Here is a 27,082-nt window from a genome sequence, read left to right as displayed (position 1 = left end):
CCTCTTTTTATTAAATTTTTGCACTAGATTCGTATTTATGTGCTCGCAAAAATTAGGATTTGCGGTGTTTTATTAAAATTTGGCAATGGAGATGGTCTCGTCGCCGATGTCTAAATCGCGCCCCTTTTCTTCGGTTCCCATTTTCTTTTGTTAATAATTTTTGTGCTTTATTATTATTATTATTATTCTTTTGAGTAAGAAATTAGGGTGCATTTGGTTCGCGCTATTTTTTAAAGATTCCTAATAATCCAATAGGAATAAAAAAATATGACGGTGTTTGACTAAACGCACTAAGTAATCTAGTTAATAATATTGGATTCATTTGGGAATAAGATTCACCCGAAAATACTAATCTCATTTCCTTGAGGGAGAGTAGGTATCCTCATATTAATGGATTTAAGTAATTATAATATGTCTAATCTCTTTCTTTCTCCCTATCCGCCTGCTAATTGATATTATTTTTCTTTACACTCTAACCTCATATCTCTCTCTAAACTTATCTTTCTCTCTAAAATTCAACTTTTTTTCTCTCTCTAAACTAAGCTTTCTTTCTCTCTTTCTAAAATCTCAACTCTCTCACTCTCTCTAATTTCGACTCTATTTCTCTTTCTATTTTTTTAATTATGCTCTCTCTCTCTAACTTATGCTCTCTCTCCCTTTTTTCTAAAAAGATGTTGAAACTTTTGATAGTATTATCTAAAATTAATTAAAAAAATAAATAAATCAACAAATTTCAATGGCCGTAGTGAGCCGTTTGCAAGTTTAACGGTGTAGAAATATCCAAATCACGTGAAATTTTGATAGAAAATTCTTTATACTATTAACACAAGACCAATATCCTTTGATTTTAAAATTTTTAATGTAATGATTATTACATTATTGTAAGATGTTTATTTTCAGCCGCTTGATCTTGAGCTCCTTCTTCACTAGGCAAATATATCGTAAAATCATAAAATTTATTTTCTAGGTACTTCAATACTCCTAAGATTAAGTTTAACGGAGCGATCGACGATTCGAAAGTCGCAAGATCGAAAAAACTGGAAGCACGAAAGGTTCCGTTGCCTTCCGGATAGCATAGTAGTCTCACTCCTCTCTCTCTCTCTCTCTCTCTCTCTCTCTCTAGTATATATTATAAATTATATAATATATATATATATATATATATATATATATTCACGGTAATGTGAAACGAATCATGGCAAGATGATCCTAACTCCTCGGTCGTGTTTCTGCTCATTAAGATTTTCGAGCTGAATGCTTCAGCACTGTTTCGTTTCGGTTTGTTTATAAACGGGCGATCGATTTAGAGTCCGTTTCGAGCCGAATACGAGTTAGCTTGCGAATAGCGAGCCGGATCGCTAGCCCTAGGTTTAGCATATTTTACTTTATCAATATGTGGTTTAAAATATTTTACTTTATTATTCTGCAGTTTATTTTATTTCACTGCAAGAATATGCCGGAGGGCCAAAAATGCATAATATATTTATTTAAAAGATATTTTTATGAAGCAAATTATAACAAAAATTGGATATATAAGGCATAAGCTTTTTACAAAAATATTTCACTTTGGCCCTTGGGATTTGCAACATTTTAATATTTGCTACACCATTAATAGGGACCTTTATGTAATTTTTAAAAAGTCGAAGGGGGTCACGGCTACGATGGGATCAATAGCTCCCTCCCTAAGTATAGTAATACATTTTACAATTCACATTATATAATAGAAATAAAATTATAAAATAACAAAGTATAATTTTTTAAACCACAGAGGACCAAAGTAAAGCAAAACTAAAATATTTAGTAAAGAGTTTGGGCACTGAACCCCAATATCAGAATAGTACAGGGACTATCTATACATTCTATCCATCTTAATGAAAAACAATTTTTATTTTTATTTTTATTTTTATTTATTTAATATTTATTTATTTTTGGGCATGCAGAGTCATTTTGATAAAGAGAAGGGTGTTTACAAGAAATTCGTAGATGCTATTAAAGCATAGGAAAAGTTTACCTGTACTCCTATAAAAAGGTGTATATCCTACAACTATCAGATCCAATGGCTGATATTAACCCACTAGCACAGTAGCTTCTAACCTCACACCTTTTTTACTTCTTGCTAAAGCTAACTTAAATTAAACCCTACTACACTTCTCTCTCCCGCACAGCTCCTCTCGCTATTTCTGTTTCTCGCTCTCTCTCGCTTCCTCGCTTTCTCTCGCTCCCTCGCCTCTCGTCATCTCGCTCTCTCCCCTTTCTCTTTCTCTCGCTCTCGCTCGCAGGGTACTCCACTCCATCGGGCAGAAGTTCGGCAGCGCTCGTTCCACACATCTCGTGTCCGAAGCCGTCTCGAAGGTGTCTCTCGGCCTCGCCTTTCTCCATTGGTAGGAGGTCGCATCTCAACTGCTCCACTGTCCATCCCAGTACCTGTGACGCATTCCTTCAGTCATGGGCGTCCGAAATTGGGAACGATTTCGGAGCTAATTCGGACACAACCGAAACAGATGATTCAACTCAAACAGGGCATTTTTTTAAAATTTCTATAATCTTTTATTTTCAATTTTTAATTTAATACAAAATGTATATTTTGAGGGTTTAGGGTTGCAGCTGCGGATTGTCTTTGCGTGCTCCCGATTTCGTCACCGAATAGGTGATTAATTTTATTTTAGGACACTGGTGGTATATTTGCTGGTATATTATATTTTATGTTGCATTTTTAAGAATAAAGAATTTATGATTAGGATTAGGGTTTAGGGTTTACAATGTTCTATTATGCTAGCTGATAGGAGTGTTCACAATCCATTGATTGTGAATTCTATTATGCAAGCTTGTGATTTAGAATGTTCTATTAGGCCAGCTGATAGGAATATTCACAATCCATGTGACAGTGAGCAGTTCTATTAGGGTTTAGGGTTTAGAATGTTCCTTTTTTATGGTTCCGAACATGTATGAGTTGCAATCGTACCCTCTTATGGCATAATATAATAATCCTAGGGCATAATAGAACACTCCTATCAGCTGGCAGGATTATGAACACTTTGATCTAATAATAGAATAGATGTAAAGATTAATAGAACACTCTTAATAAGTTTATAGTTGTGAACACTGTTTTAGAATTTAGAAACATTTCTTCCTTTTAGTTCAGAGGAAATATCCATTTTGGTAGGGCTGCCAGCAGAGGGGAAACCAATAGAATGGCAGAGTAAGAGTGTAAAGTCGAGCACGCTTGATAAATATTTCGATGGTGACTATCGGCATGCCGATAGGTCGAAATTAAGACATATTTTGTACAGTATTACATAAATTTAGTCAACCGGGTATTTTCTTGCGAACTGAAGTTGCGGTGAGTTTGATGCCTTCACTATTATATTAGTTGTTATCTATTTTGTTTTCTGTTTCTATGTTATCTTGTTTTCTGAACATGCTTTCTTGTTCCGCATCTATACGTCACTATTATATTAATCCAGTAACAGCTGATTTTGTGAAGGATGTGGCATTTGGATCCGCATCTATACGTCACTTTCTGGATGAAATAAATACACAAACCTGCAACACTTGTAGATATGTACTTATTCCGTTACATAGTAGTTGGCGTTTGCATTTGCTATCGATTGATTTGAAGGAACGACGTTTTAAGAGTTGGAACTCTTTGTGGAGCCACAGCGGGGCACAGGACGCGGCACAGCTGCTGGTATTATTTTATTATTCTCAGTAGACATAGTGTTTTAGTTATTTATTCACGCGACAGTAACATCTACTATCTACTCATTTGAATTAATTAACCCTTTTTTTTTGTCTTGGAAAGGCGAAATGGTTTGCGTTCTATTTTGAGCACATCCTTCAAATCCCTGTCGGCGCTCCTGACGTCATATTTCATAAGGAATGTCAACAACAGGGTTCCATCGAAGTTGATTGTGGCATGTACACATGCCTTTTTGCCGAAAGAATCGTAAGAAACGGCCTTCCCGATCTATCATTGTACGATAATGACCCTCCCTCCTTCCGTGCTCATATGGTCAGTGCGATCTTAAAGGATCCATGTTGTCTGACATATACTTCTATGATTGAGTGCATAGTCGTAAAAGATGATGTCTGAATGTTATAGGATTTTGCAATTGTTACTGGTACTGTACAGTGTGTTTATATATTATTGTGCAATTGTGAATGATACTGGGCAATTTGTATATATATGATTGTGAATGTACAATTATGCACATTGTGAGTGGTCGTTCACAGATTTTTCATATATGATTGTGAATGTGCAATTGTGAATTTATGACTGGTAATCTTGTATTTTGCTTAATCGTATTCTTGATTTATTTTGTGTAATGTGAGTTGTTGATAAGAGTCTAGTTAATTTATTCTATTGATGTAATGTGTCAATTTACCGTGATGTCATTTTCTCCGATTTTATCATAGATGAGATGTTATCCAAATTCTATTATGTTTGCAAAATAATTTTATGAGAGTTATCGTATCGGAGATAGACATTTAGAAAGTGCAATGGCACATGTTGAGATTGATGATGTCCTTGCGCCGGTTGAGGAGGCGCAGGTAAGTATTGAGTGTCGTCGCAACTACAACAGCAACGAAAGGGTCAGATTCACCTTCTGTTAGCGCTCAAGTCCTCCTTAATCACTTATGGGTGTATTCTTTAGCCCTATAGATGTTCCCAGGAGTGGTATAACTGTTCTATTTTAAGCTATAACAGCATAAGTAAAGGGTACCATATAGAAGTGGTAATAAAGATGTGGCTGGTATTTGGGTGTGCTCTTTAGTCCTACAGATGTTCCGGGGTGTGATATAACTATTCCATTTTAAGCTATAACCGCGCAACCCAAGGCTACCATATAGAAGTAGATAGATAGAAGTGGCAGGTATATGGGTGTACTCTTTAGCCCTACAGATGTTCCCAGGAGTGGTATAACTGTTCTATTTTAAGTTATAACAGCACAAGTAACCCAAGGCTACCATATAGAAGTTGATAGATAGAAGTGGAAGGTATATGGGTGTACTCTTTAGCCCTACAGATGTTCCGGGCTGTGGTATAACTGTTCCATTTTAAGCTATAACCGCAAAACCCAAGGCTACCATATAGAAGTAGATAGATAAAAGTGGCAGGTAAATGGGTGTACTCTTTAACACTACAGATGTTCCGAGGCGTGGTATAACTGTTCTATTTTAAGCTATAACAGCACAAACAAAGGGTACCATATAGAAGTGGACATATAGATGTGGGAGGTATTTGAGTGTGCTTTTTAGCCCTACAGATGTTTCGGGGTGTGGTATAACTGTTCCATTTTAAGCTGTAACTGCACAACCCAAGGCTACCTTATAGAAGTAGATAGATAAAAGTGGCAGATATATGGGTGTACTCTTTAACACTACAGATGTTCCGAGGAGTGGTATAACTATTCTATTTTAAGCTATAACAGCACAAGCAAGGGTACCATATAGAAGTGGACATATAGATGTGGCAGGTATTTGAGTGTGCTCTTTAGCCCTACAGATGTTTCGGGGTGTTGTATAACTGTTCCATTTTAAGCTGTAACCGCACAACCCAAGGCTACCCTATAGAAGTAGATAGATAGAAGTGGCAAGTATATGGGTGTACTCTTTAACACTACAGATGTTCCGAAGAGTGGTATAACTGTTCTATTTTAAGCTATAACAGCACAAGTAGAGGGTACCATATAGAAGTGGACATATAAATGTGGCAGGTATTTGGGTGTGCTCTTTAGCCCTACAGATGTTCCGGGGTGTGGTATAACTGTTCCATTTTAAGCTATAACCGCACAACCCAAGGAGACCATATAGAAGTAGATAGATAGAAGTGACAGGTATATGGGTGTACTCTTTAGCCCTACAGATGTTCCGAGGTGTGGTATAACTGTTCTATTTTAAGCTATAACAGCATAAGTAAAGGGTACCATATAAAAGTGGACATATAGATGTGGCAGGTATTTGGGTTTGCTCTTTAACCCTACAGATGTTCCGGGGAGTGGTATAACTGTTCTATTTTAAGCTATAATAGCACAAGTAAAGGGTACCATATAGAAGTGGACATATAGATATGGCAGGTATTTGTGTGTGCTTTTTAGCCGTATAGATGTTCCACGGAGTGGTATAGATGTTTATGGATCTGCTCTTTTGCCCTACAAATGTTCCGAAGAGTGGTATAACAGTTCTATTTTAAACTATAACCGCACATTACATATAGAAGTGGATTAACATTAGAACAAAATTTTTCTTTACGCCATAAGTTGTAATACGATATTACAATAAAACGTAGAATTTAAAGCAACAAAACCATATGGCATCAGGACTATTGATATAATATAAAGTCTACCACAAAATACTACAACATGTTATATTTGTACAACACAACGACTAACATAACAACACTATTTTTTGATTATTACAGCCTGCATGATACAGGGTGGTCATGTACCCTTGCCACACAAGTTATAGCAGGATAACCACATTATCCCACTTACTATCCCATATATGACAAAAACGGTCAATTTCCATCTTTTTCTTTTTGCTGCAACTGCGGCTTCTTCCCGCAACTTATTATTGCTTTCTAGTAAACCATTAACCATTGAGATACTCTGGCTCGTAAATTGTGGGTCATACCATCCAAAATAATTACAAGCGTTACTCTCCTGCATCTGAAAGATAAGACAAATTACACATAAAATAATGTCCATATATGAATCAACAGGTTTATAGTAACTAACTTTACCCTATATCTTGGACAGCCATAAAATCTCCGACCCGGATTGTTTTGTGTCCAAGAGGTCTTAATCGTATAGGGCAATCCACAATGGCAGAGCGGTGTGGATTGGTTGTTTCGACTGCTCGAAGTTGTAAAGCTTGAATCCATCTAACTTGTAATATTATAAAAATAAGAAATGCATACAAACTGACGCAATATTACGACAGATAGTTAGTACAAATATTGATTATAAATCTGGCACATACCGTAAAATAATTTAAAAACTTTAAATGCCAGAGTTATATGTACATAACATCAATAGCGGAGCTTATTATCTAATATATACTATTGTAGGTGGAGAATCAACAAAATTATCATCACTATCACAACTAATATATGTCCTAATCAGTCGAGGTTCACTATGCACAGTTCTCTTCGTTCGAAATATTACACTGTTCTTTGGAGGTGGATCAACAAAATTGTCGTCGCTGTCACCGGTATAAGAGATTGTAGTTTTTGAAACCACGTTCACTCGTAATTGATTTACACTTGTACGCAAAGCACATTTTCGGCCCGTACTTAATAACTTGGAGTGCGATTTTCTGTACATACTTTGAAATTCAACCTACAATATTTAGGATCAATTATACAATGTTACACTTAGGAGTGTAAACGAGCCGAACACGAGCGAGCTGGGGTCGGCTCGTGTTCGGCGAGCTGGCTCGTTAAAGTATCGAGCCGAAACATTCAGCTCGTGTTTGGCTCGTTTATTAACGAGCCGAAGACGAGCTGGCTCACGAGCTGGCTCACGAGCCGAAACATTCAGCTCGTGTTTTTCCATGACGAGAGCATGCGATTATTACATATGTAGCCTTGCCATCGGTCATTTTTGTTGACCTCTTTACAACTGCAAATTCTATTTCTTGTGCATAATGCTTATAGAAATTAAAAAGGACATCAAAATTGATAAAAGTCAGTCCAATTTCTGGTGCCGATATATTTACATCCCTAACCTCACTGTTTCTTTCTTCATCCATCTCAAAAATATTAAATCCAAATAATCACTCAACTAAACAAATTTAAGTAAATTGCTCACCTGTAAGACATTATATAGAGTTGGACTACTAAATTAGAATAATAGTGAGCAGGAAAACTATTTGTCAAAATTTAGACATCTAAAGATTCTACTATGCCCTAAAAATATATTATCTATTAACATATAGATCATACATCAAATCAGTGATGAAATTAATCAAATAATTCATCACAATTAAAAATAAATAATTTACTAAAAAATTAAACATCTCATACCTGGTTATATATGTGGCAGTGTACGAATCGTTGAGCTCGGGGTAAACCACGTCGTTCAATTTTGCCGCATCCTCGATTGTCGCATCCGTACTTGCCGCGTCCAATTTGATCGCAGAATCCGCTTTCGCGCTTCTTTCTCTTCCTCTCGTTCTCCCTGTTTCTAGCACAGCACAACTCCTCTCGCTCCCTCTCGCGCCCTGCCATCGCTCTCTCTCGCGCCCTGCTCCTGCTCCCGCTCGAGCTCTCCTCTCTCTCTCGGTCGCTCGCTCGCTCGCCTCTCTCTCTTTAGGTCGCTGGCTCGCTCGCTCGCCTCTCTCTCTCAGTCGCTGGCGCGCTCGCCTCTCTCTCTCTTTAGCTCGCTGGGGCCAAAAATTAGGGAAAAAGAGGGAAAATGTGAGGGGCTAAAATGTGGGAGTGAGGTTAACACTGTTTTTTTTTATTTTTTTTTAACCAAGTTTATATCACCCGTTGGATCCAAGAGTTGTAGGATCTACAACTCAATATGGGGTGTATGGGTAGCACGACTCTTATCTTTCGATTCGGAATATTTTAGCTCGAGTCACCTTCTCCGACCCCACTCTCTCTCTCTCTCTCGTCTCTCTCTTTCTTTTGAACTCCAAAACCTCTCTAGTGCTTCTCTCTCTCCGAGCTCCTACTCCGCAGCCGCTCCTCCACTTCCGCGGTCCCCCTTGGCGCCTCTCTCTTCTCCCCTCTCCTCTCCCTCTTCTTCGACCAACTCCGCGACCTCCTAAAACCCTGAACCGTGCTCCTCCGCGGCCACATTGTGGGGACGAACCGCGTACACCGCTAGCCTGCCGGCAGCTTCTGTCTTCCAGCTCCGTGTAGTTGTCCACTTTACGCAGGATCATCCGGCGCATTTCCCCGTGGCCTTTTCGAGACTCACCACTGCGGGGACCGGAGGTGACTCTCTCTATCCGTCTCTCTTGCTCCTCCGTTGTTGATTTATTAGGGTTACCGGTGTTTTAAAGTTGCTAGCGTTTACTTTTTGCTGAAAGATTTTCACTATCACTCGTCGCGGAAGATTCACCGATTCGCGCCGGCAACTTCGCTGCAGTACAATCTGCCAACCATTGCCCCGCGTATTATGTAAATTGTTTATTTTATTGGCCATTTCTATAGATTTTCCTCGTCTTGTGGAGGTCATTGTCTGTTTTTAGTGTGATTAAGAGTTGGAAGCATTCTCTGAAATTTTTTGCCTTTTTTTGTTATGTATGGTAGGGAGTATATCTTTGTTTAAATGTATAAAAGATGATTTTTATTCATTCTGTTTGTAGAGGCGCTCCAGATTAGGAGTTTCAGGCGCAGGAAATAACCAGTGAAAAGTTTTTCGCAGGTAGCTTGACAAGGTCTCTTCAAAAGTATTTTTGCGCCTGGATTCGAGGATAAAGCGTTAGTTTATTGTAGTATTCTGTAACAGTTGAAATAATGGGCTGTTTGCACATGGTGCCTTCTTTTTTTTGGTGTTCTCTAATTAGGCCGTAGATCAGAATTCAGAAGCTTGTGGATGCTAATATATCCTCCTTTGCTGAACAATGCAAACGAGGAAAAAGGTCCTTGCGAGAAATGCATCTAGAGAGTATACTAACTCTAGATCATGTAGACAGCCTAAAAAGGTGACTTCAGCAGCTGAAAAGAATGTTTCGGATTTAATCACGTCTTCTGCCAAGAAACAAAAATCTGGTAAGCAGTTCCCTCTCTGATTTCATGGTATCGATAGAAAAAGGATGACATCATTTTATTTTATAGATTCTACTGCAGATATATCCTTGATAAACTTTTGCTGCTTTTATTTTGCTGCCTACATTATTAGGACTTTGCAAACATTTATGATGCCAAAGTTTGACCCTGAAATATAACTTCTTTTAAATGTTTAATTTGACCCATATTCCGTAAGTTTCAAAAGTAATGTCTATCAGAGCATTTATAATATATTTTACTAGATTGTTTTTTTTTGTATGTCTTTTCCAAGTGCTACTACTTTTGTTTGAATGCTCTGTGGTAGGTGGGTTTCGTCCTCTTTGTCAGGGGTTTCATAAACAGTCTCATGTATTGCTTTGCGCTTTGATGAAGTTGAAGTTTGGGATTGAAAACTTTCTTGTTCTTGATGGCAATACATAAATCCGCTTTTGCAGTTGCTGTGAGACTCTCGAAGAAGAATGGAGTTGCTGAAGTGGGAAGGAACCTGACTTCTGGATGTGATGTGACAGGTGAGAATGAAGGTGTTTGTCCGCCAAAGAAGATTTCCCTTGATCATAAGGTGATTAAAGTTTTTGTTTTTTAACTTAGTTGATTGGGGGCCGCTGTTGCTTTGTTTATACTGCAATCAAGATCCTGTCGGAATATCTTGTAAGACTTCACCTTTTCTGTCTCATGTGCACTCCACTAGTGACGGTGAAGAAGACCTTTTATATCTCACCGAGACTGAGAAGATTGTTTCTTAAGAATCTGTAACCAATGTATTTAGTCGCTATAAAGCCCACTGTATGGGGTACTATCCAGTCAATCAGATGTCTTATTTTCTTTTTTATCAGAATTGTTTATTCTTGAGAGCCAGTTCATTTAATCGTAATTATAAACTTGTAGCAATTACTTGTTACCTTCCTCATATGGATGTTGCATAATCAACAGGCGGTTGTATTTGTTTAATTTGTTTATGATGGAAGTAATGAGTTAGTTTTTGCTAGTAACTTCTGTAGATGCAGTAGCAATATCTTGTCATCCATTTTTCCTGTCCAAATAATGTCCTAAGTTTGTTCTGTTCTGGTTCTATAAAACAAAGCTATATTAACTCTAGCTTGTATTTTGTGGCAGAAATCAGGTGAGAATGCTGCCGAATGTGTGCGCGGTTCTATATTTTCCCCTCCCTTCCATCATCCCAAGGAGTCTAGCGATGATGTTCAAGCAAAAGGTAATATGTAGCAGATTAAATAGTTTAAAAAGCGTCATGACATTATGGTTATATTTTTTTGTAATTGGTGTATGCAAACCTACATTAGGTGATCTTCTTGTCGCCTTTCATAGCCATTCTGCCCATTCCAAAATCGGCAGCAATATAAGAGTTCCAGTGAGAAATATTGTTTTATATCTCTTTGATTTTCAAGATATTGCTGTCAACTAACCAATGTGGGCACCTGGATAGACAGCTGGCTTAGTTTCACAATTTTTCATTAAGCTGGAAATGAAGCCTTTATTTTTATATAATGTTGGATATAGTATATTCCAGGCATTGGCTTGTGGAAGTCTCTATGCCATTCATTCAATTTCAGTCTCTCTCTCTTTTTTCTTTTAGTTGACTCGGTGAACTCGTTCAAGGGTAAAGACCAACTGCATCATAATGATTGTCCAATTCAAGAAGCAAGTGCTCGTTCCTTTGTTTCCTTCAACTCATCAACAAAACAGAAGATAAATGTTGAAAATAAGGCTGAAGATAGCAGTGAAAATCCCAAATTTCATGGACTAAACCATGCTCATGCAGCTCATATGGAATCAGATAATGCGATCTCATCACTTGAGGATGAATTTAGTGCCTTGGGAAACATCTCTTCTGAAGTGTCAGCCATATATATTGCAATGCAGCATTCTAAGTTGGAGTGCATTGATGAGCAAAGTCAAGACTCTATGTCAACAGAAGATTGTGTGGATCCCGATGAAACTGATGATTTTGATGATTTTGATCCGTATTCGTTCATAAAAGATTTACCTGATTTGTCAGTGGTGGTTCCGAAGTTCCGGCCCATGCTTCTCCCTAAACAAACGCGGAGTTGTCCTTCAACTACTCTCGTCCTGGATTTGGATGGTAATTTACCTAAATTAACATTGCAATTTCAGAATAGAATAAAAAAGAAATGACTTGCATACTTAGTATCAAACTACATCTTTTACCGTTGAATGTCGTTCTGGCTAAAATTTGTGCGTGTAGCTACCGGTTTTTCTCTTCCAATATATGACAGTAAATTAAAAAAAAGAAAGATGCTTGCAGGTTACATAGGCAGGCTTATAGGTAGTATGTTTATGTTCTGTAAAGTATAACCTTCTCTGTATTACTGAAACATTAACATGTGACCTGTTTATGCTGTTCCTATCTGCCATTATTTACTAAGTATCCATGACTTTATTATCAAATTTATGGTTGAGATGTGAATTCACCAATTCTTCACAATCTCTTTCTTAATTGCACAATTTTGATCGGCTGGAATCATTTATTAAATTAGCGGTAAAGATTGATCAGAATGGCTGCATAATACCTTGAGTTGTTGACCTAAATGCAAATTTGTACAAAGGTCATATTTCACTCTTTCCATATAGATCTGTGCTTTTATTCTCTGCTTTGTTAGTTTAGGCATTTGATTCTTAATCTTGCTGTTAATTTCTATTTGATAGTTGGTATAACCATATTGACAGAGACACTAGTGCATTCTACCCTTGAGCCGTGTGGAGATGCTGATTTCAACTTTCTGGTGAATTTTAACCTTAAAGAGCACACTATTTATGTTCGTTGCCGTCCTTACCTCAAGGATTTCTTGGAGCGGGTTGCTAGCCTATTCGAGACAATTATTTTTACAGCTAGTCAAAGCATCTATGCGGAGCAGCTTCTTAACGTTCTTGATCCAAAAAGGAAATTATTCCGCCACCGTGTTTACCGTGAATCCTGCGTCTTTGTGGAGGGCAATTACTTAAAGGATCTGTCAATTCTCGGCCGTGATTTGGCTCGTGTTATCATTGTCGATAATTCCCCTCAGGTTTGCCTCTTTTTCATATTGCCTGGCATAATTTTGCAGGACTTGCTTTGTGGTCTTTTTTTTTTTTGAAAAAAAAATTAATTTCCTGTTTTTCTGGTTGGCTTCTCCTTGGCATGCTTCTATGACAAATATTGCTGCTTTATCTTCTTCTTTTCGGATGTTTATTTTTCTTGTTCCATATATTGTCAGACCAGAAGACATGCAAATTGATTCATTAATATCATGCTGTCCCAGGCATTTGGTTTCCAGATAGACAACGGTGTTCCGATCGAAAGCTGGTTCGACGACCCCAACGATCGTGAGCTCCTTTTACTACTACCCTTCTTGGAAAGTTTGGTTGGCGTGGATGACGTGCGGCCTCTAATAGCAAGCAAGTTCAATCTCCGCGAGAAGGTTGCAGCTGCGACGTGTCTTCCGATCGACTTCAGAAGCTAAACTGATCGTTTTTCTCTTAAAACAGAAAGTTGTTACGGATGGCAAACATCTCTGCTGATCTCCAGATGTGTTTTTTCTCCATCTTAGGGCATTTTTCTTCCCCCTTTGGGAGTTTTTTTTTGTTGTTGTTTGTTGTGATGAGCTGCTGCTGTATTGGTTGTATTTTATCTTTGGAATAGTGTGGAAAAAAAGGGGAAATTGCTTGTAAACTTTTTCTATGTGGGTACAGCAATAACTATATGTGAGAAATGCCAAAGATTTTGATGGATGTTTTCAAATAAATTTCCAGGAAGAAAAGGTGGTTGATGGAAAAGAGTGCACATATTGGTCTCAAAACTCAATTAAGTTAAACTCTCTAAATTTGAAATTTCAATCAGTAGATGTGATGAGATCCTTTAGTTGTGAAAATTAATGATGCTTAGAATAGAAAATTAATTGTTCCAATTGAGAATTTTCATGGAAAAAACGATGTCTCTGTATTTTTTTTTTGTGTACTTTTCTTTTTGTATATGTAAATTCTTACTCATAAGTCAAATATTCAAAGAAACAAGAAAGACATAAAAGTATACTTTTTGACCCACTAGTCATTCCCAAGTAAGTTTCACATGTAGGGAATTTAGAAATAAAGAAAAAAAAAAAAAACAAAGTGGACTTGGACCAGAGAGTCAACTATTAGAAACCTTTTTTTTTTAGTGCGAAAATATTGTTTTTGTTTTTGTTTTACATGCAATTAAAGGCCTCATGGGTAAGTAGGGGCATGTTTGTTGTATGAAAACAAAAAAGCGTAAAATAATTATCAACCGTAAATATTCATTTTCGTTATTTAATTTATTATAATTTTATTTTCGCTAAAAACAAAAAATTTTCTAAATGTCATGAGGAAAAATATATATATTAATTCATCTATTAAATCTCCAATCTCCAATTTTTATGCAATTTATTTTTTTATCAAATAACAAAAATTAAATTTACAAGAGTCCGGCTACTATATTATCGGTAGCACGGAGGGATCCGTGCTACCAAGTTGGTTTTGATGATGCAGCTTTCAAATCGACGATCGGCTCCGTTAAACTTGATCTACACTATTGAAAATATTTGGAAACTAAATTTTAGAATTTTTCGACATCATTTGACTAGTGATCAAAAGATTTCAAAATTGACAATTTTAATGGCCGATGTGGTGTGTTTGTAAATTTAACAGTGTAAAACAATTCAAATGCGATGAAAATTTTATATAAAAATATTTTCACTATTTAGGGTGAGATCAGTGATCTTGAATTTAAATCTGTTATCATCATTTTTTATGAGATTTTTATTTTCAGCCGTTCAATTTTAGACTACGTGTTTGATAGGTAAATGATATCGAAAAATTATGAAGTTTAGTTTCTAAATACTTTTAATAGTGTAGATCAAGTCTAACGGAGCCGATCGTCAATTTGAAAGCCGCATAATTGAAAATAATTTAATAGTACGGAGCCCTCCGTGCCACTGATAGTATAGTAGCCTAGTTCAAATTTACAATTATACAAGTAAATAGTGAAAAAAAAAATTATATATGATCTTTAATTCATTAGAAAGTCCACTTCTTTGCATAGTTCACTGGTGACGTGGCAGTGTGAACGTCATCGCCCACCACTTCCACGTCTACACCTGAACCCGGAAAAAATGTATGGATATCCCAATTAAAATTTTTATTAAATTTAATTATAAATTCTATCGAATTTAATACTTATTTTTAGTAAATTAATTTAAAAAATTCTTAAATTTAATAAAATTTCAATCTAACCGACTACAATTGCTCATCAAATCTTTAAAAAAAAATAAAAAAATTCCAACAATAACAATAATTTTTTTTAAAAAAGGCCAAGGTGCCTAAATGCCCCATAGTAATCTAAAAAGTTACTACAGCAAATATCTTATACTTGAAGGGGTTTTTGTACTTTTTTCCCTTCTCGATTCCTCACAAATACAAGACCCGAACCACTTCAATTTCCTTTTGGAGTTCGAAGCGCTTGGCGAAATTTTGCACTCCACCACCTACAATTTCCCCAATCTCGCCTTTTAATCCCGACCCATTTATAGTTTGTAATTAATTGTTTTCTTTTTTGGTTGTTTTGAGAACACTCCTCAATTTCGTTGGTGCGATTTGTTGCTTCTCCTTCGAATCCTTTGTTGCTCTTTTTAGGGTTTTTGAGGATGGAAGGTTCTAGAAAGAGGGTTTTGGTCACCTCCAATGGGGATGAGATCTCTAAGGGCGTTGCTTACCATTTGGCCAAATCTGGATCCAGGTGATCTTCTTCTTCTTTTTTTTTTCCCCCACAAATTTTTGCTCTATTTTTCATGATTTTTTCTTAATTTTTTCCTCTTTTTGTTCGTTCCTTTTCGATCAATCTAATAATTGGTGCTGTTCGCTGTAGTTTTCACTTATGTTTCTAATTTTTTAAAATTTTTTAAAATTTTTAAATATTTGTTTGTCGGCCAAATTATGTTCGTGAGTGATCTTGTCTCGTGACAATTTCTGTGGAAGTTGATAAAATTTTGGTAAAAATCTGGATCCAGGTGATCTTCTTTTTTTCCACTATTTTTTGCTCTATTTTTCATGATTGTTTTGATTTTTTTCCCCTCTTTTTGTTCGTTCCTTTATGATCAATCTAATAATTGGTGCTGTTCACTGTAGTTTTCACTTTTGTTTCTATTTTTATTTTTTTTTTAAATATTTGTTTTGTCGCCAAATCATGTTCGTGAGTGATCTTGTCATATGACGATTTCTGCTGAGGTTAATAAATTTTTTGGTAAAAACGTACAAAACTTAGTTAAACTATTGCACATTTTGATTTGGCTATCTAGTCTTTCAAAATTTTGATTTTACTATCCAACCTTTCAATCTCTTTGATTTGAATCAGTCAACAATATTTTGACTTCAAAATTTAAGCTAATTACTAATTTTAATGAATTTATAGCTGCAGAATTGCATGAATTATGCTCTTTAAATCTGTAAAAATAAACGACGCATTCAAATTCTAAAGTCGAAGTGCCGTTTACTGATTCAAATTAAACAAACTGAAAGCTGGATAGTAAAATCAAAATTTTGAAAGGTTTGATAGCCAAATCAAAATGATACGTAGTTCAGGCAAGTTTTATATGTTTTTACCTAAATTTTTCAAACATTAGAATTTAATTGCGGAATTTCATAGTCCTTTTTCTTTTTTTAGTTCTTAAAATAAAAAAGAAAAATCGGAAAGGTTTGGTGGTGTAATTAATTAACCAAATGGTTAGTATAATTTCTGAGCCTAAACCCCCTCTAATATTTGATTTTTGTGATTTGTAATGTAATTTTGTCAGGTTGGTGTTGGTGGGTGATGAGAACTCCCTTAGGGGAATGGTTGGGGAAATCTTGGGTTCTCTACATGGGATTGAACCCATTGATGTGGTTGGTTTGGATTTTGAAGAGGAAAAGGAGGCTGCTTTTGATGAGGCAGTGGATAAGGCTTGGATGCTTCTGGGCAAATTAGATGCTTTTGTCAACTGTTACTCCTATGAAGGTATTTTTTTGTTTAAAAAAAAAAGAAAAAAAAAACCATTTATATTATTTTTTTAGAGTTATGATTCTAGTGGAATTTTGTTCTATTTTGTTGTTATTTTGTTGGTTTTGATATGTATTATGTTGTGTTACTTTTCTTACTAACATGGTTGACATCAATTACTGCTTTGGTTTGAGAAGCAAAATTTACGAATAAGTTATGATTTTTAGTTTAAGGTATTGATTGGGGCTCACTTGAGTTTTGGCACTGGTGCTGTTGAAGTGGAATTGTTTGAAGAAACACTAACAGCTTTGAGCTTTTTTTCGTGAAAATTTTTCCCATCATCTGCAATATTAAAACAGAAGTATATTGTTGGAGCTCCTGCGTTTGCAGCTTTGCAAATCGTTTCAGAGCTTCATGCCGGCATTACTAATTTAAATATCTTAAGTGGTGGATAAGCCTCATTACGAATTTAATCGCTCTTTATTTTCCAAGGTTAGTGCAATATGTCGCTCTTTAACCATGTGCGTACAAGATTCAGAACTAGCTTGACACAACTAACAATGATCAGGATGACTCTCTGTGTGATTCAAAGGTGAAATATTTCTGTGTATTTATGATCCTTGATCTATGTATCTGTACCAATTTATTCAGGGAACATGCAAGATTGTCTCGATATAAGCGAAGAAGAGTATAAAAAGACGGTGAAAATTAATGTAATGGCACCGTGGTTTCTGCTAAAAGCTGTCGGTAAACGACTCAGAGATTCTAAATCAGGAGGATCCATCATCTTTCTAACCCAAATTATTGGTGCTGAGAGAGGGTTGTATCCCGGGGCTGCAGCTTATGGTTCAAGTTTAGCTGCCATTCAACAATTGGTTCGGGTAAGTCAGCTTTTCTTTTTCTTTATGTCTACATGTTTATGTTCCTTAAACATGTTGGTTCAGGAAATCCCCCAATGTATCTTTTTAGTTTGAATTGGAATTGCGAATTGGTTCGGATTCAAACATGTTCACCAATCATATAATATGCATACATGTAAGATAGAGCAGTAATGCATCTGAAACAAGTAGTTCCGCATACATGTGCACCTGAAATTTTAATGTTTTGAGGCAACTGATCATGCAGTGAAAATGGCTCTATTGCATGTAGATTATAACTTCAATTTGGCTTCTGAATATCACTTCAGCTGCGGCATTTTGCAGCTATCGGCGATGGAGATCGGCAAGCATAAGATCAGGGTGAACGCGATAGCTCGCGGGCTGCATCTGGGAGACAAATATCCCCTTCACGTGGGGAAGGAGAAGGCGGAGAAGTCCACGGGCGAGGTGATGCCGCTCTTGAGGTGGCTCGACCCCAAGAACGACCTCGCCTCCACTGTTCTGTACCTCGTCGGGGACGACTCCCGCTACATGACCGGCACGACCATCTTCGTCGACGGGGCTCAGTCCATCGTGAGGCCCCGCATGCGGTCCTTCATGTGAGGGAAATCGAGTTCCCCTCCATATCTTTCGTTTTCCTTTTATTGTTGCAGTTCTCTTACTACTGCGGAAGCCGCGAAAGGGAATAAAAATTGTACAATGAGGTCTATATTGCTGTATGAACTTCATCCAAATCAAATAGAGTAGAATAATGGCAAGGATTTGTTATTTCAGGTATATCATTTTACTGCACCAAAACGCTCAAACCCATAAAATATGAGCTTAAAAGTTTTTTGAATTTATCTCTCAAGAAAAAAAAGTTTTTTGAATTTCTTTCTCTAGATGACAAATTAGTTGCTACTTATTTTCAGAGATAATTGCTTATAACTTCGAAAATATTTCATTTATCTCTATTTTTTAAAAAAATTTTCAATATACTCTTTATATGTTTCTCTGCTATTCTAAAATATTCCTACAGTCACCATCTGTTAAATTAATTTGAATTAAACGTGAGTTAAATATCTATCAGAGTTAAAAAAAAATTAACATGCATCTTTTGTCCTTACTTAAGGGCAAATAAGAAGTGTTGGTGATGGTTGAAAGGTATACTTGAAAATATTAAAAATCAAATTATCTTTTGTGCCCCTAACTTAAGGGTAAATAAGAAAAGTCTGTGATGGTAGCAGGATACATTTGAAATGGCAAATTAGTAATTTTATAGAGATAACAGTTAGGGCTTGTTTGGTTCATCCATTTTGGATATGGAATGGGAATCGGTTTGATCAAATCCTGTTAATTTTGTTTGGTTCGCATGAATCGGTTTGAGATTTCTATTCCGGACTGGAATGGGAATGGCCCATTAGCCTTTAACTTGATTCCGGTCTTCTAGTCCGGATTGAGATTTCATTCCGGAAGCCCACTAAGTTCTCGAAGCCCATGTGACCATCTCACCCTCCTTCTCTTCACCTCTTTCTCATCAAAAAGAAAAACCCTATCCTCTCTCAAAATCCTATTCCTAATCCACATCAATAAAAATTTTTAAAAATAAATTTGATATTTTTTTTGGAAAACTTATTAGAGAATAGTATTATATTTTTTATAAATTTTAAATAATATAAATTTATATTTGAGAGTAAAATTAGAATTATAGTATCCTATAATTTTTTTAGTTTATACGAACCAAATAATGAAATGTGAATAACTCATTCCAATTCCCAATCCACAAATAAACCAAACGTCTTAGGGGAGTGGGCCATTCCAATTACCATTCCAATTCATTCTCATTCCATTATTCATTCCAATTCCACCTTGAACCAAACAAGCCCTTATTGTTAAAAATTTAACTCTATGGGTATATTTGATATAAGTTGGAACGTAAAAAAATATTTTTAATATTAGCTTTCTAAAAAGAGTAAATTAGAAAGTCGAAAATTTTTTAGGAATATATAAGCAATTGCCCCTTATTTTTAATACATAGAACAAACTTCTTGTGATTTGCACAAGTTTGAACCAATTCCAGCCGGAGTTGTTATCGTAAATATACCACTGTTTAGACCAGTTGGAAGGTACTTTTGCTGTGGGCATAACCTACCAGCATTTTTGAAAAATATAGTTTTTTTCTTTTGGGATGTTATGTGCTAGCACATCTAAGAAGATTTAGTATTCATTTGATAGATTCTGTTTTATATTATATTTTTGTTAAAAAATTTATTTGACGGATTCAACAAAAGCTATAATTACGTAGGTGTTACTTTTTCGGCTCAATTATGTGAATTGGTAACCTAATAATTTTTTTTCATTAATTGGACTCATAAAAGCTTGTTTTCAATACATTGTATTAATTAAATAGTTACAATGTATAATGCCTAGTTCAGTTGGATTGAGATCGTAACCCCTCCTTTTCAGTTTAAATCCCCAAACCCATTTTTTTATTTTTTTATTTTTTTCCCCATGAAACTGAATATATATATGCTTACTAAGATTAAGAGGCATTAAATTTAGTTTTAAAATTTTTAAAATCAAAATAACCTTTTTTATAAAACTTCGGAAATCAATAGTTCAAATTTCCTTTTTCTTGTCTCTCTGAGCCTAAAATCAACCTAACCGATTGACTCGAACCGGAATGTCCTATGCGGTTCGGTTCGCGTTAATCAATTAAATTTTTTTAATGAATAAACCATATTTACATATTTTTGCATTAATCTTTAAAGGAAAAACTTCAAAAACCCCCTATGTGGTTCCACACTTTTTTATTTTAGTACCCTGTGGTTTAAAGTGTATCAAGTTAGTACCATGTGGTTTCTCACTTTATCACTTTAGTACCCTGTGGTTTAAAGTGTATCAAGTTAGTACCATGTGGTTTCTCACTTTATCACTTTAGTACCCTGTGGTTTAAAGTGTATCAAGTTAGTACCCTGTGGTTTTGCACTTTATCACTTTAGTACTCTGTGGTTTCACACTTTATCACTTTAGTACCCTATAGTTTAAAAAATCACAGGGTACTAATTTGATACAAAATCAAAACCACAGGATACTAAAGTGATAAAATGCAAAACCACAGGGTACCAACTTGATACACTTTAAACCACAGGGTACTAAAGTGATAAAGTGAGAAACCACAATGTACTAACTTGATACATTTTAAACCACATGGTACTAAAGTGAAAAAAATTGAGACCATAAGGGGGGTTTTTGAAGTTTTCCCATCTTTAAATGTAATTAAATGCTTTAAAGAGTTTAACTATTACAATTATTCCACCGAACTATTTCGATTCAGATTCGTTCAGTTCATCTATAAATTTCAATTTGATTCGGTTTAAAAAGGTTTAAAAAAAAGGTGAAAAGGAAGGTTGAGGGGTCAATTTCAAAATAACCCAAAGTTAAAGGGGCTTTCATACATTTCACCTTAATAAAAAAAAGAGAAAATAAATTCCCACAAAATCGTGCCCAAAAAATTAACCGATCGCGTTGCACTAGCTTCATCTTCTTCCTCCTCCGCGGCGTCCGCGCCTCTCGATTAGGGTTTGAGTCTAGGGTTTCGAGAGGAGCCGGGGGTGGGAGGAAGGGCCGGAGATGGGGGATCCGGAGCTCGCCCTCTTCAACTCCATGTCGAAGCAGAAGGAGCCCTTCAAGCCGATAGTCGACGGGAAGGTCTCCATGTACGTTTGCGGCGTCACCCCCTACGATCTCAGCCACATCGGCCACGCCCGCGCCTACGTCGCCTTCGACGTGCTCCACAGGTCCCTTCTTCCCCTCGTCCTTCCTCTTCGCCTTGTTTCGGATCCGATAGTGGTTTTGCTTTGACTACGATTGCTGTAGTAGTAGGAGTTGTAGAGGTTGTTTGTAGTATGAATTTTGGCGAATTAGTGCTAATTGCCTGTAAATTTGGAGTAATTTATGGTTAAAGTAGATTTAATGCATCTGAGGTAACTCACCGAAAGGAAGTTAAGGAGTGTTTTGTTTAGTTCTTGGTTTGAGAAGCATTAAAATTTTGAAAAATTGGTGGGAAATTTGCACTCAGCACTAAAATTTTGAATTTTTGGTGGAAAATTTGCACTCAGTGTTGAGTTAAAGAGTGTAAAGATGAGTTGGTGGATATTGAAGTAAGCGATCTTCCGCAGCATAGCTTAATGTTTTGAAGAATTAGATAGATGAGATATTCTTCATCATCTTCACTCTGAAAGCATTTTACACAATGGAACGATTTTGAGTAATTTGAGGACTTTATTCATATATTGCAAAATTACCTTTTGGGCATGCTAATTATTTTCCAAGTCATTTATCTAGATTGGCAATTATTTTTGTATATATGGACATAAATTTTGTGATGTAAGATTGTGTAATTTGGATCTATTGGTTCCTTGATTACAGATACTTGAAGCATTTGGGATATGAAATTAAGTACGTGCGCAACTTCACTGATATTGATGACAAGGTTAGTAAGTTTTAAATTAGAATGAAATAGCATGTATTTACTTTTTCACCTAGAGGAGGCTTTTGCTATCAAGGCTTGCATGCTGTGCTTTTAAATGTTGTTAGTCACATGACTAGCTGAGTATGCTTCCAGGTATTCTAGCTTGAAGTGGGTATATGCTGTGGTAGCTTGCTTTTGTACTAATACAAGAACTAAGTAAAACTTCTGCTCATTTTGTAGATCATCAAACGAGCAAATGAAGCTGGGGAGGATCCATTAAGTTTAAGTAGCCGATTTAGCAAAGAATTCTTGGATGATATGGCTGTCCTTCAATGCTTGCCTCCAACTCATGAACCACGTGTGACAGATCATATAGAACAGATAAAGGATATGATAGCAAAGGTAGTTCCTTGCCGAGCATTGAATATTTATATATATATTTTTATTGAAGTGGTGATGCAAATTTTGTTCCCTCAGTTCCCTGTGATGCAAAAAATCACATGGTGCTTCATTACTGTTCCGTCATATTGATCTTCTCTCAATCTTTGATTTACTAGATCTTTTTTCTTCTTATTGCTTTTGTTTTGTTTTCTGATGAAAATTTCATGTTCTTTTGCTGACAGATAATTGATAATGGCCATGCCTACACTCTTGAGGGAGACGTTTACTTTTCTGTTGATAGTTTTCCCGATTATTGCCGTTTGTCCGGACGGAAGTTAGATGACAATCTTGCAGGCGGAGGCGGACGAGCCTCTGTTGATCTGAGAAAGCGGAATCCCGCAGACTTTGCATTATGGAAGGTGGGGAGCTCATGTTTAACTTTCAGCATATGTCCTTTTAGACTCTGTATTATTTATCAGCAATTATGTACTGTTCTGGTATTCTAACTGTTTTCTGGATTTTTCACTTGGGCATTTGCCCCTAATCTTTCTCATTGTTTTTAATTCAATCTATGACCGTGAAAAAGATTTTCACAACATGTGACATTTTCCAACAAATAACATTTTTGACCCTGTTCCAAAGTATCGAATCAAGGAAGTCATTTTACAGGAAATACATAGATTTTTTTTTTTTTTGGCCGGTTAGCGATGGACTACAATATATGAGAAAGTTGAGGGACTAAAGTGTTAAAGTGAAGAGTCTAGGGGTTAAATAGCAATAACAGGACAGTACACGGATCTCCCATACATTTTACCTTATCCGTTATGCTATCTATATATATATATATATAATATCCTTTTTTAATTTTTTTAATTTAACTTTCAGTCTGCTAAGCCTGGTGAGCCAAGTTGGGAAAGTCCATGGGGCCCAGGGCGACCAGGGTGGCATATTGAATGCAGTGCCATGAGTTCTCATTATTTAGGCCATGCTTTTGATATTCATGGTGGGGGAAAGGATTTGATCTTCCCTCACCATGAAAACGAGCTCGCGCAGAGTCGAGCTGCTTGTCCAGAAAGCAACGTGAACTATTGGATGCATAATGGCTTCGTCAACCGGGATAATCAGAAAATGTCCAAGTCAGATAATAACTTCTTCACAATCCGAGATGTAAGCGGTCATAACAACTTAACACTTTTGTATGTCCCATCAATTTAACACCGTAAGATTTCTATCTGAGGCATAAAATTCTATTTTCTCGAATGCAGATAATTGAGAAATATCATCCTTTAGCGTTAAGGTTCTTCTTAATGCGCACACACTACCGGGCAGATGTGAATTACTCTGATAGACAGCTTGACACTGCATCGGATCGTGTCTTCTACATATATCAGGTGTGTTACTTGTCTGGAGAAACAAGTTAAGGTCATCTTTGAGTTGGCTTGAGCTTTCTAGGAGGTATTGTTTGGGTAGAGCTGTTTGGAGCTACGCTAACAGTTCTTCCCTTAAAAGCCCATTCAGTAGTTTCTGAATTCAGCATATGTAGAAGCTTCAAGTTGGAGCATGTTTTTTTTGGGTCTCATTTGCGCTCCCACTTGGGCAATAATTCAAGACATTTTGCTTGCTAAATACTTTTGCTACTTCATTTTTGGAGTAAAGAAGCTGTTTGAGACCAAACATATAGTAGCTCGAGCTTTTAAATGCTTTACAGGATATAAGAGTTAATTCTTTGTTTATTTTCCCCACATGTAGACTATACATGACTGTGAAAAGGCTCTATCCCCATTTCGTGAAGGAAATATCAAAGGTCAGATTCCGGATGATATCAGAGAACTGGTCAATAAGTTCCCCACCAATTTCACAGCTTCTATGTCTGATGATTTGCACACTACTGCTGTTCTGGATGACCTAATGGAACCTCTGAAGGCAATCAACAGCAATTTGAAGAAATTTAAGGTACAATGGATCTGGAAAATCAAATTGGGCTTCAATTTTGTTGTTTGAATTAAGGAAGCTTATTAGCTGACCGTAGTTGGTACTTTCGTGTTTGCTTCTCCTATTCAAAAGGGTAAGAAGCAGCAGCAATCGCTTATTCAAGCCCTGATTGCTTTGGAAAAAGAAGTTAAGGATGTACTTGGGATCCTTGGTCTGATGCCGTCGTCATCTTGTGCGGAGGTATTTAATGAGTTAAAAGTTTCCTATGTAGGCCTCCGTGACTTCTTGTTTATGTAACAGTTCCCTTAGGCCTCGTTTGATCATATACATGTTTTTCCCCCCCTTTTTGAAACTCAAGTTCTACACAATTAAATGTGCCGATGGATGATGATTTTTTGCAATCTATACTGAAGTTTGTTTGGCAGCAAAAGATAAAAAATTAACAACTCTTTTCACTTTTTTTTTTCCCTCTCCTTTGCAAATAGCAAGAGTTGAATATTCATGCGGTTTATTTAATCACCTAGAATTTGAATTTAACACACAAAGATGATGAAAACATTAGTGTAGCCTAATGAGGCATCAGCTTTTACTTTCCATTTTTATTCGAGCACTTCTGTTTGCCTAAATGGACTGGCCATTGGGAGTTGACAACAATTCTAACATGTGTTGCCATGCATCCTAGTGGCCAAATACTCGGATGATTTTTATTCGGACAGCAAATTTACCAAAGTAGATGAAAGAGATCAACAATAACAGGATGTTAATTATATAAACATAATATTTAATGTACTTATCATCAAAACTACCCATCATTGGAGTGGTCCCTATACATTTTATTTACTTTGGCTATGTTTGGTTCAAAGGATAAAGGAAGAATAAGGAATTTATTCCTCTTATTCTTCCAAACGGTATCAAATAACGTCAAGAACTACTATTCTCCTCTTAACGGGTTATTCCGGAATAACCCGTTAAGAGGGGAGAATAGTAGTTCCACCTATTGGGTGGAACAAGCTATTCTCTACCTTATTCCTCTACTAATTAAATTATAAATAATTATAAATTATAATTAATTAATGCATTTAAATTTTTTAATAATTGACTAATTAATTATTTAAGTTATAAAATTAATAAATATTTAAATAATAATCTATTTATAATTTATTATTATTTATCTAATTAAATAGTTAGCCATATATTCAATTATTTACTAATATTTATATTATTTAAATAATTAGTATTTTACTTTATATAATTAATATATTAACTAAAAAAATAAATGATTAAATAATTAATTCTATTAACATGTTGACTTATTTTTTTATAGTTATTTACTAATTAATGTCATCTCGTAATTTTAATTAATTTATAATGTAATTTTGATTAATTTATTTATTAACTTATTAAAATATTATTTACTAATACTTAGGTGCTTAATATTTAGATAAATTAGTTTTATTTTCAATCATAATTACTCTTATCCCTCCTATCCCAACCCAATCAACCAAACGTAATTTTTCTTATTCCTCTAAATATCTCGATTCTCGTCCAAACACAAAATTGAACTAATTCCTACCTATCACAAAAGTTACACCTATCCCAAGAATAAACAAAAATTGGTTGTTCTCGAACCAAACGGTACCTTTAAGTTTCTATTTTGGATATTCTTCAATTGAAGTTGTTTTCAACCTTACAACATACTTTTTTTTTTGGCCCCCAACTCTACAGGTGTTGCAACAACTAAAAGAGAAGGCACTAAAGAGAGCGGGGATGTCGGAGGAAGAACTCTTACAGAAGATCGAGGAGAGGACATTGGCGAGGAAGAACAAACAGTACAGCGAATCTGATAGGATCAGGAAAGAGCTCACCGCCCTGGGAATCGCCCTAATGGATGAACCAGGTGGTACAGTATGGAGACCGTGCGAACCCGAGCTTCCAGAAGATTAGCCAATTTCTGAACCGATAAATTATCGTCACTTACCTTACTTACCATTTTTCGCAGCGGTCGGTCGGCATGTATAAGTTAAAGAGGTCTTATAGGTTGCAATTTTTGGCTAGTGGAATTTCACTTACTCAGGACGGGGGGATTTTCCCTTTCGCAGTATTTAATGTGCGCTGATTTAACAGGATTGTACAAGATGAACAAGAAACCCTCGTATGGTTGTTTCCTGCACTACTTTTACAAATATTTATTTATCGACTCACATTGTATCCAATATGGCAAGCTTGTTACTTTTTCAGTGGGATTTTTTTTGATATGATAGTTGAATCTAATGAATTCGATGCCGCATTATGCTCTCTTGCTATTTAAGATGAAGATATTTATAGGCTCCCTTGCTAATTAATATACGTAGGAACTCCTGTTCTTGTTTTTCTGCACCTTTTTGTGATGTTCGGTGGTATGTGAAATTTTCTTACTATGCTTACAGAAATTGAATCATATTGTTTTGGCTTGAGTATTGTAGTGCTCTCTACTATTTTTGCACTTCTCTTGGTTGTGTATGATGATGGTTTTTGAAGTTTTTTTTTAATTAGTAATAAAATGTTGCTTTTCTTATGTATTTATGTGGAGCTCTTGTTTTCTTTTGTAAGTGGTTATGAGCTTATCATCTTGCATCTGGTAGCTCTAGATTATGCCTTTTATACATATATGATATATATATATTTTAATATTATATATACTATAATATATATAT

At 35.9% G+C, this 27,082-nt stretch overlaps 5 protein-coding genes across 8 annotated transcripts; 4 read left to right on the top strand and 1 right to left on the bottom strand.

Moving 5' to 3' along the window:
- The first annotated feature begins 3,342 nt into the window (after nucleotides 1-3,342).
- Nucleotides 3,343-4,151, top strand: LOC109705970. The gene is made up of 2 exons (XM_020226786.1): nucleotides 3,343-3,688; nucleotides 3,803-4,151. The coding sequence occupies exons 1-2, from the start codon at nucleotides 3,398-3,400 to the stop codon at nucleotides 4,091-4,093; spliced, it is 582 nt and encodes a 193-aa protein (XP_020082375.1). The 5' UTR covers nucleotides 3,343-3,397; the 3' UTR covers nucleotides 4,094-4,151.
- A 2,289-nt stretch (nucleotides 4,152-6,440) lies between these two features.
- LOC109705975 lies at nucleotides 6,441-8,230 on the bottom strand. The gene is made up of 3 exons (XM_020226790.1): nucleotides 8,027-8,230; nucleotides 6,743-6,883; nucleotides 6,441-6,668 (listed from the first exon to the last, which is right to left on the bottom strand). The coding sequence occupies exons 1-3, from the start codon at nucleotides 8,228-8,230 to the stop codon at nucleotides 6,441-6,443; spliced, it is 573 nt and encodes a 190-aa protein (XP_020082379.1).
- Nucleotides 8,231-9,147: 917 nt separating this feature from the next.
- LOC109705980 (CTD small phosphatase-like protein 2) lies at nucleotides 9,148-13,534 on the top strand. 3 transcript variants are annotated; one of them, XM_020226795.1, is made up of 7 exons: nucleotides 9,148-9,380; nucleotides 9,523-9,727; nucleotides 10,180-10,304; nucleotides 10,859-10,955; nucleotides 11,337-11,843; nucleotides 12,449-12,786; nucleotides 13,021-13,534. In XM_020226795.1, exons 2-7 carry the CDS (start codon nucleotides 9,580-9,582, stop codon nucleotides 13,219-13,221), a joined length of 1,416 nt encoding a protein of 471 aa, XP_020082384.1. In that variant the 5' UTR covers nucleotides 9,148-9,380; nucleotides 9,523-9,579; the 3' UTR covers nucleotides 13,222-13,534. The 3 variants fall into 3 exon arrangements, with proteins under 3 accessions (XP_020082384.1, XP_020082385.1, XP_020082383.1); XM_020226796.1 differs by lacking the exon at nucleotides 9,148-9,380 and having other exon boundaries at nucleotides 9,387-9,727; nucleotides 10,180-10,254; nucleotides 10,866-10,955; XM_020226794.1 differs by lacking the exon at nucleotides 9,148-9,380 and having other exon boundaries at nucleotides 9,387-9,727.
- A 1,658-nt stretch (nucleotides 13,535-15,192) lies between these two features.
- LOC109705969 (carbonyl reductase [NADPH] 2-like) lies at nucleotides 15,193-18,405 on the top strand. Of its 2 annotated transcripts, none has more exons than XM_020226785.1 (4): nucleotides 15,193-15,509; nucleotides 16,564-16,763; nucleotides 17,397-17,626; nucleotides 17,932-18,109. In XM_020226785.1, exons 1-4 carry the CDS (start codon nucleotides 15,418-15,420, stop codon nucleotides 17,974-17,976), a joined length of 567 nt encoding a protein of 188 aa, XP_020082374.1. In that variant the 5' UTR covers nucleotides 15,193-15,417; the 3' UTR covers nucleotides 17,977-18,109. The 2 variants fall into 2 exon arrangements, with proteins under 2 accessions (XP_020082374.1, XP_020082373.1); XM_020226784.1 differs by having other exon boundaries at nucleotides 15,194-15,509; nucleotides 17,948-18,405.
- Nucleotides 18,406-21,104: 2,699 nt separating this feature from the next.
- On the top strand, nucleotides 21,105-26,465 carry LOC109705982 (cysteine--tRNA ligase, chloroplastic/mitochondrial-like). Its single transcript, XM_020226797.1, has 9 exons — nucleotides 21,105-21,402; nucleotides 22,034-22,097; nucleotides 22,317-22,478; nucleotides 22,700-22,876; nucleotides 23,343-23,624; nucleotides 23,723-23,848; nucleotides 24,207-24,410; nucleotides 24,522-24,629; nucleotides 26,115-26,465. Exons 1-9 carry the CDS (start codon nucleotides 21,236-21,238, stop codon nucleotides 26,331-26,333), a joined length of 1,509 nt encoding a protein of 502 aa, XP_020082386.1. The 5' UTR covers nucleotides 21,105-21,235; the 3' UTR covers nucleotides 26,334-26,465.
- The last annotated feature ends 617 nt before the right edge of the window (nucleotides 26,466-27,082 follow it).

Source organism: Ananas comosus, unplaced genomic scaffold (genome assembly GCF_001540865.1).
Source record: "Ananas comosus cultivar F153 unplaced genomic scaffold, ASM154086v1, whole genome shotgun sequence".
NCBI lineage: Eukaryota > Viridiplantae > Streptophyta > Magnoliopsida > Poales > Bromeliaceae > Ananas > Ananas comosus.
This window is presented reverse-complemented; position numbering and strand designations above follow the sequence as displayed.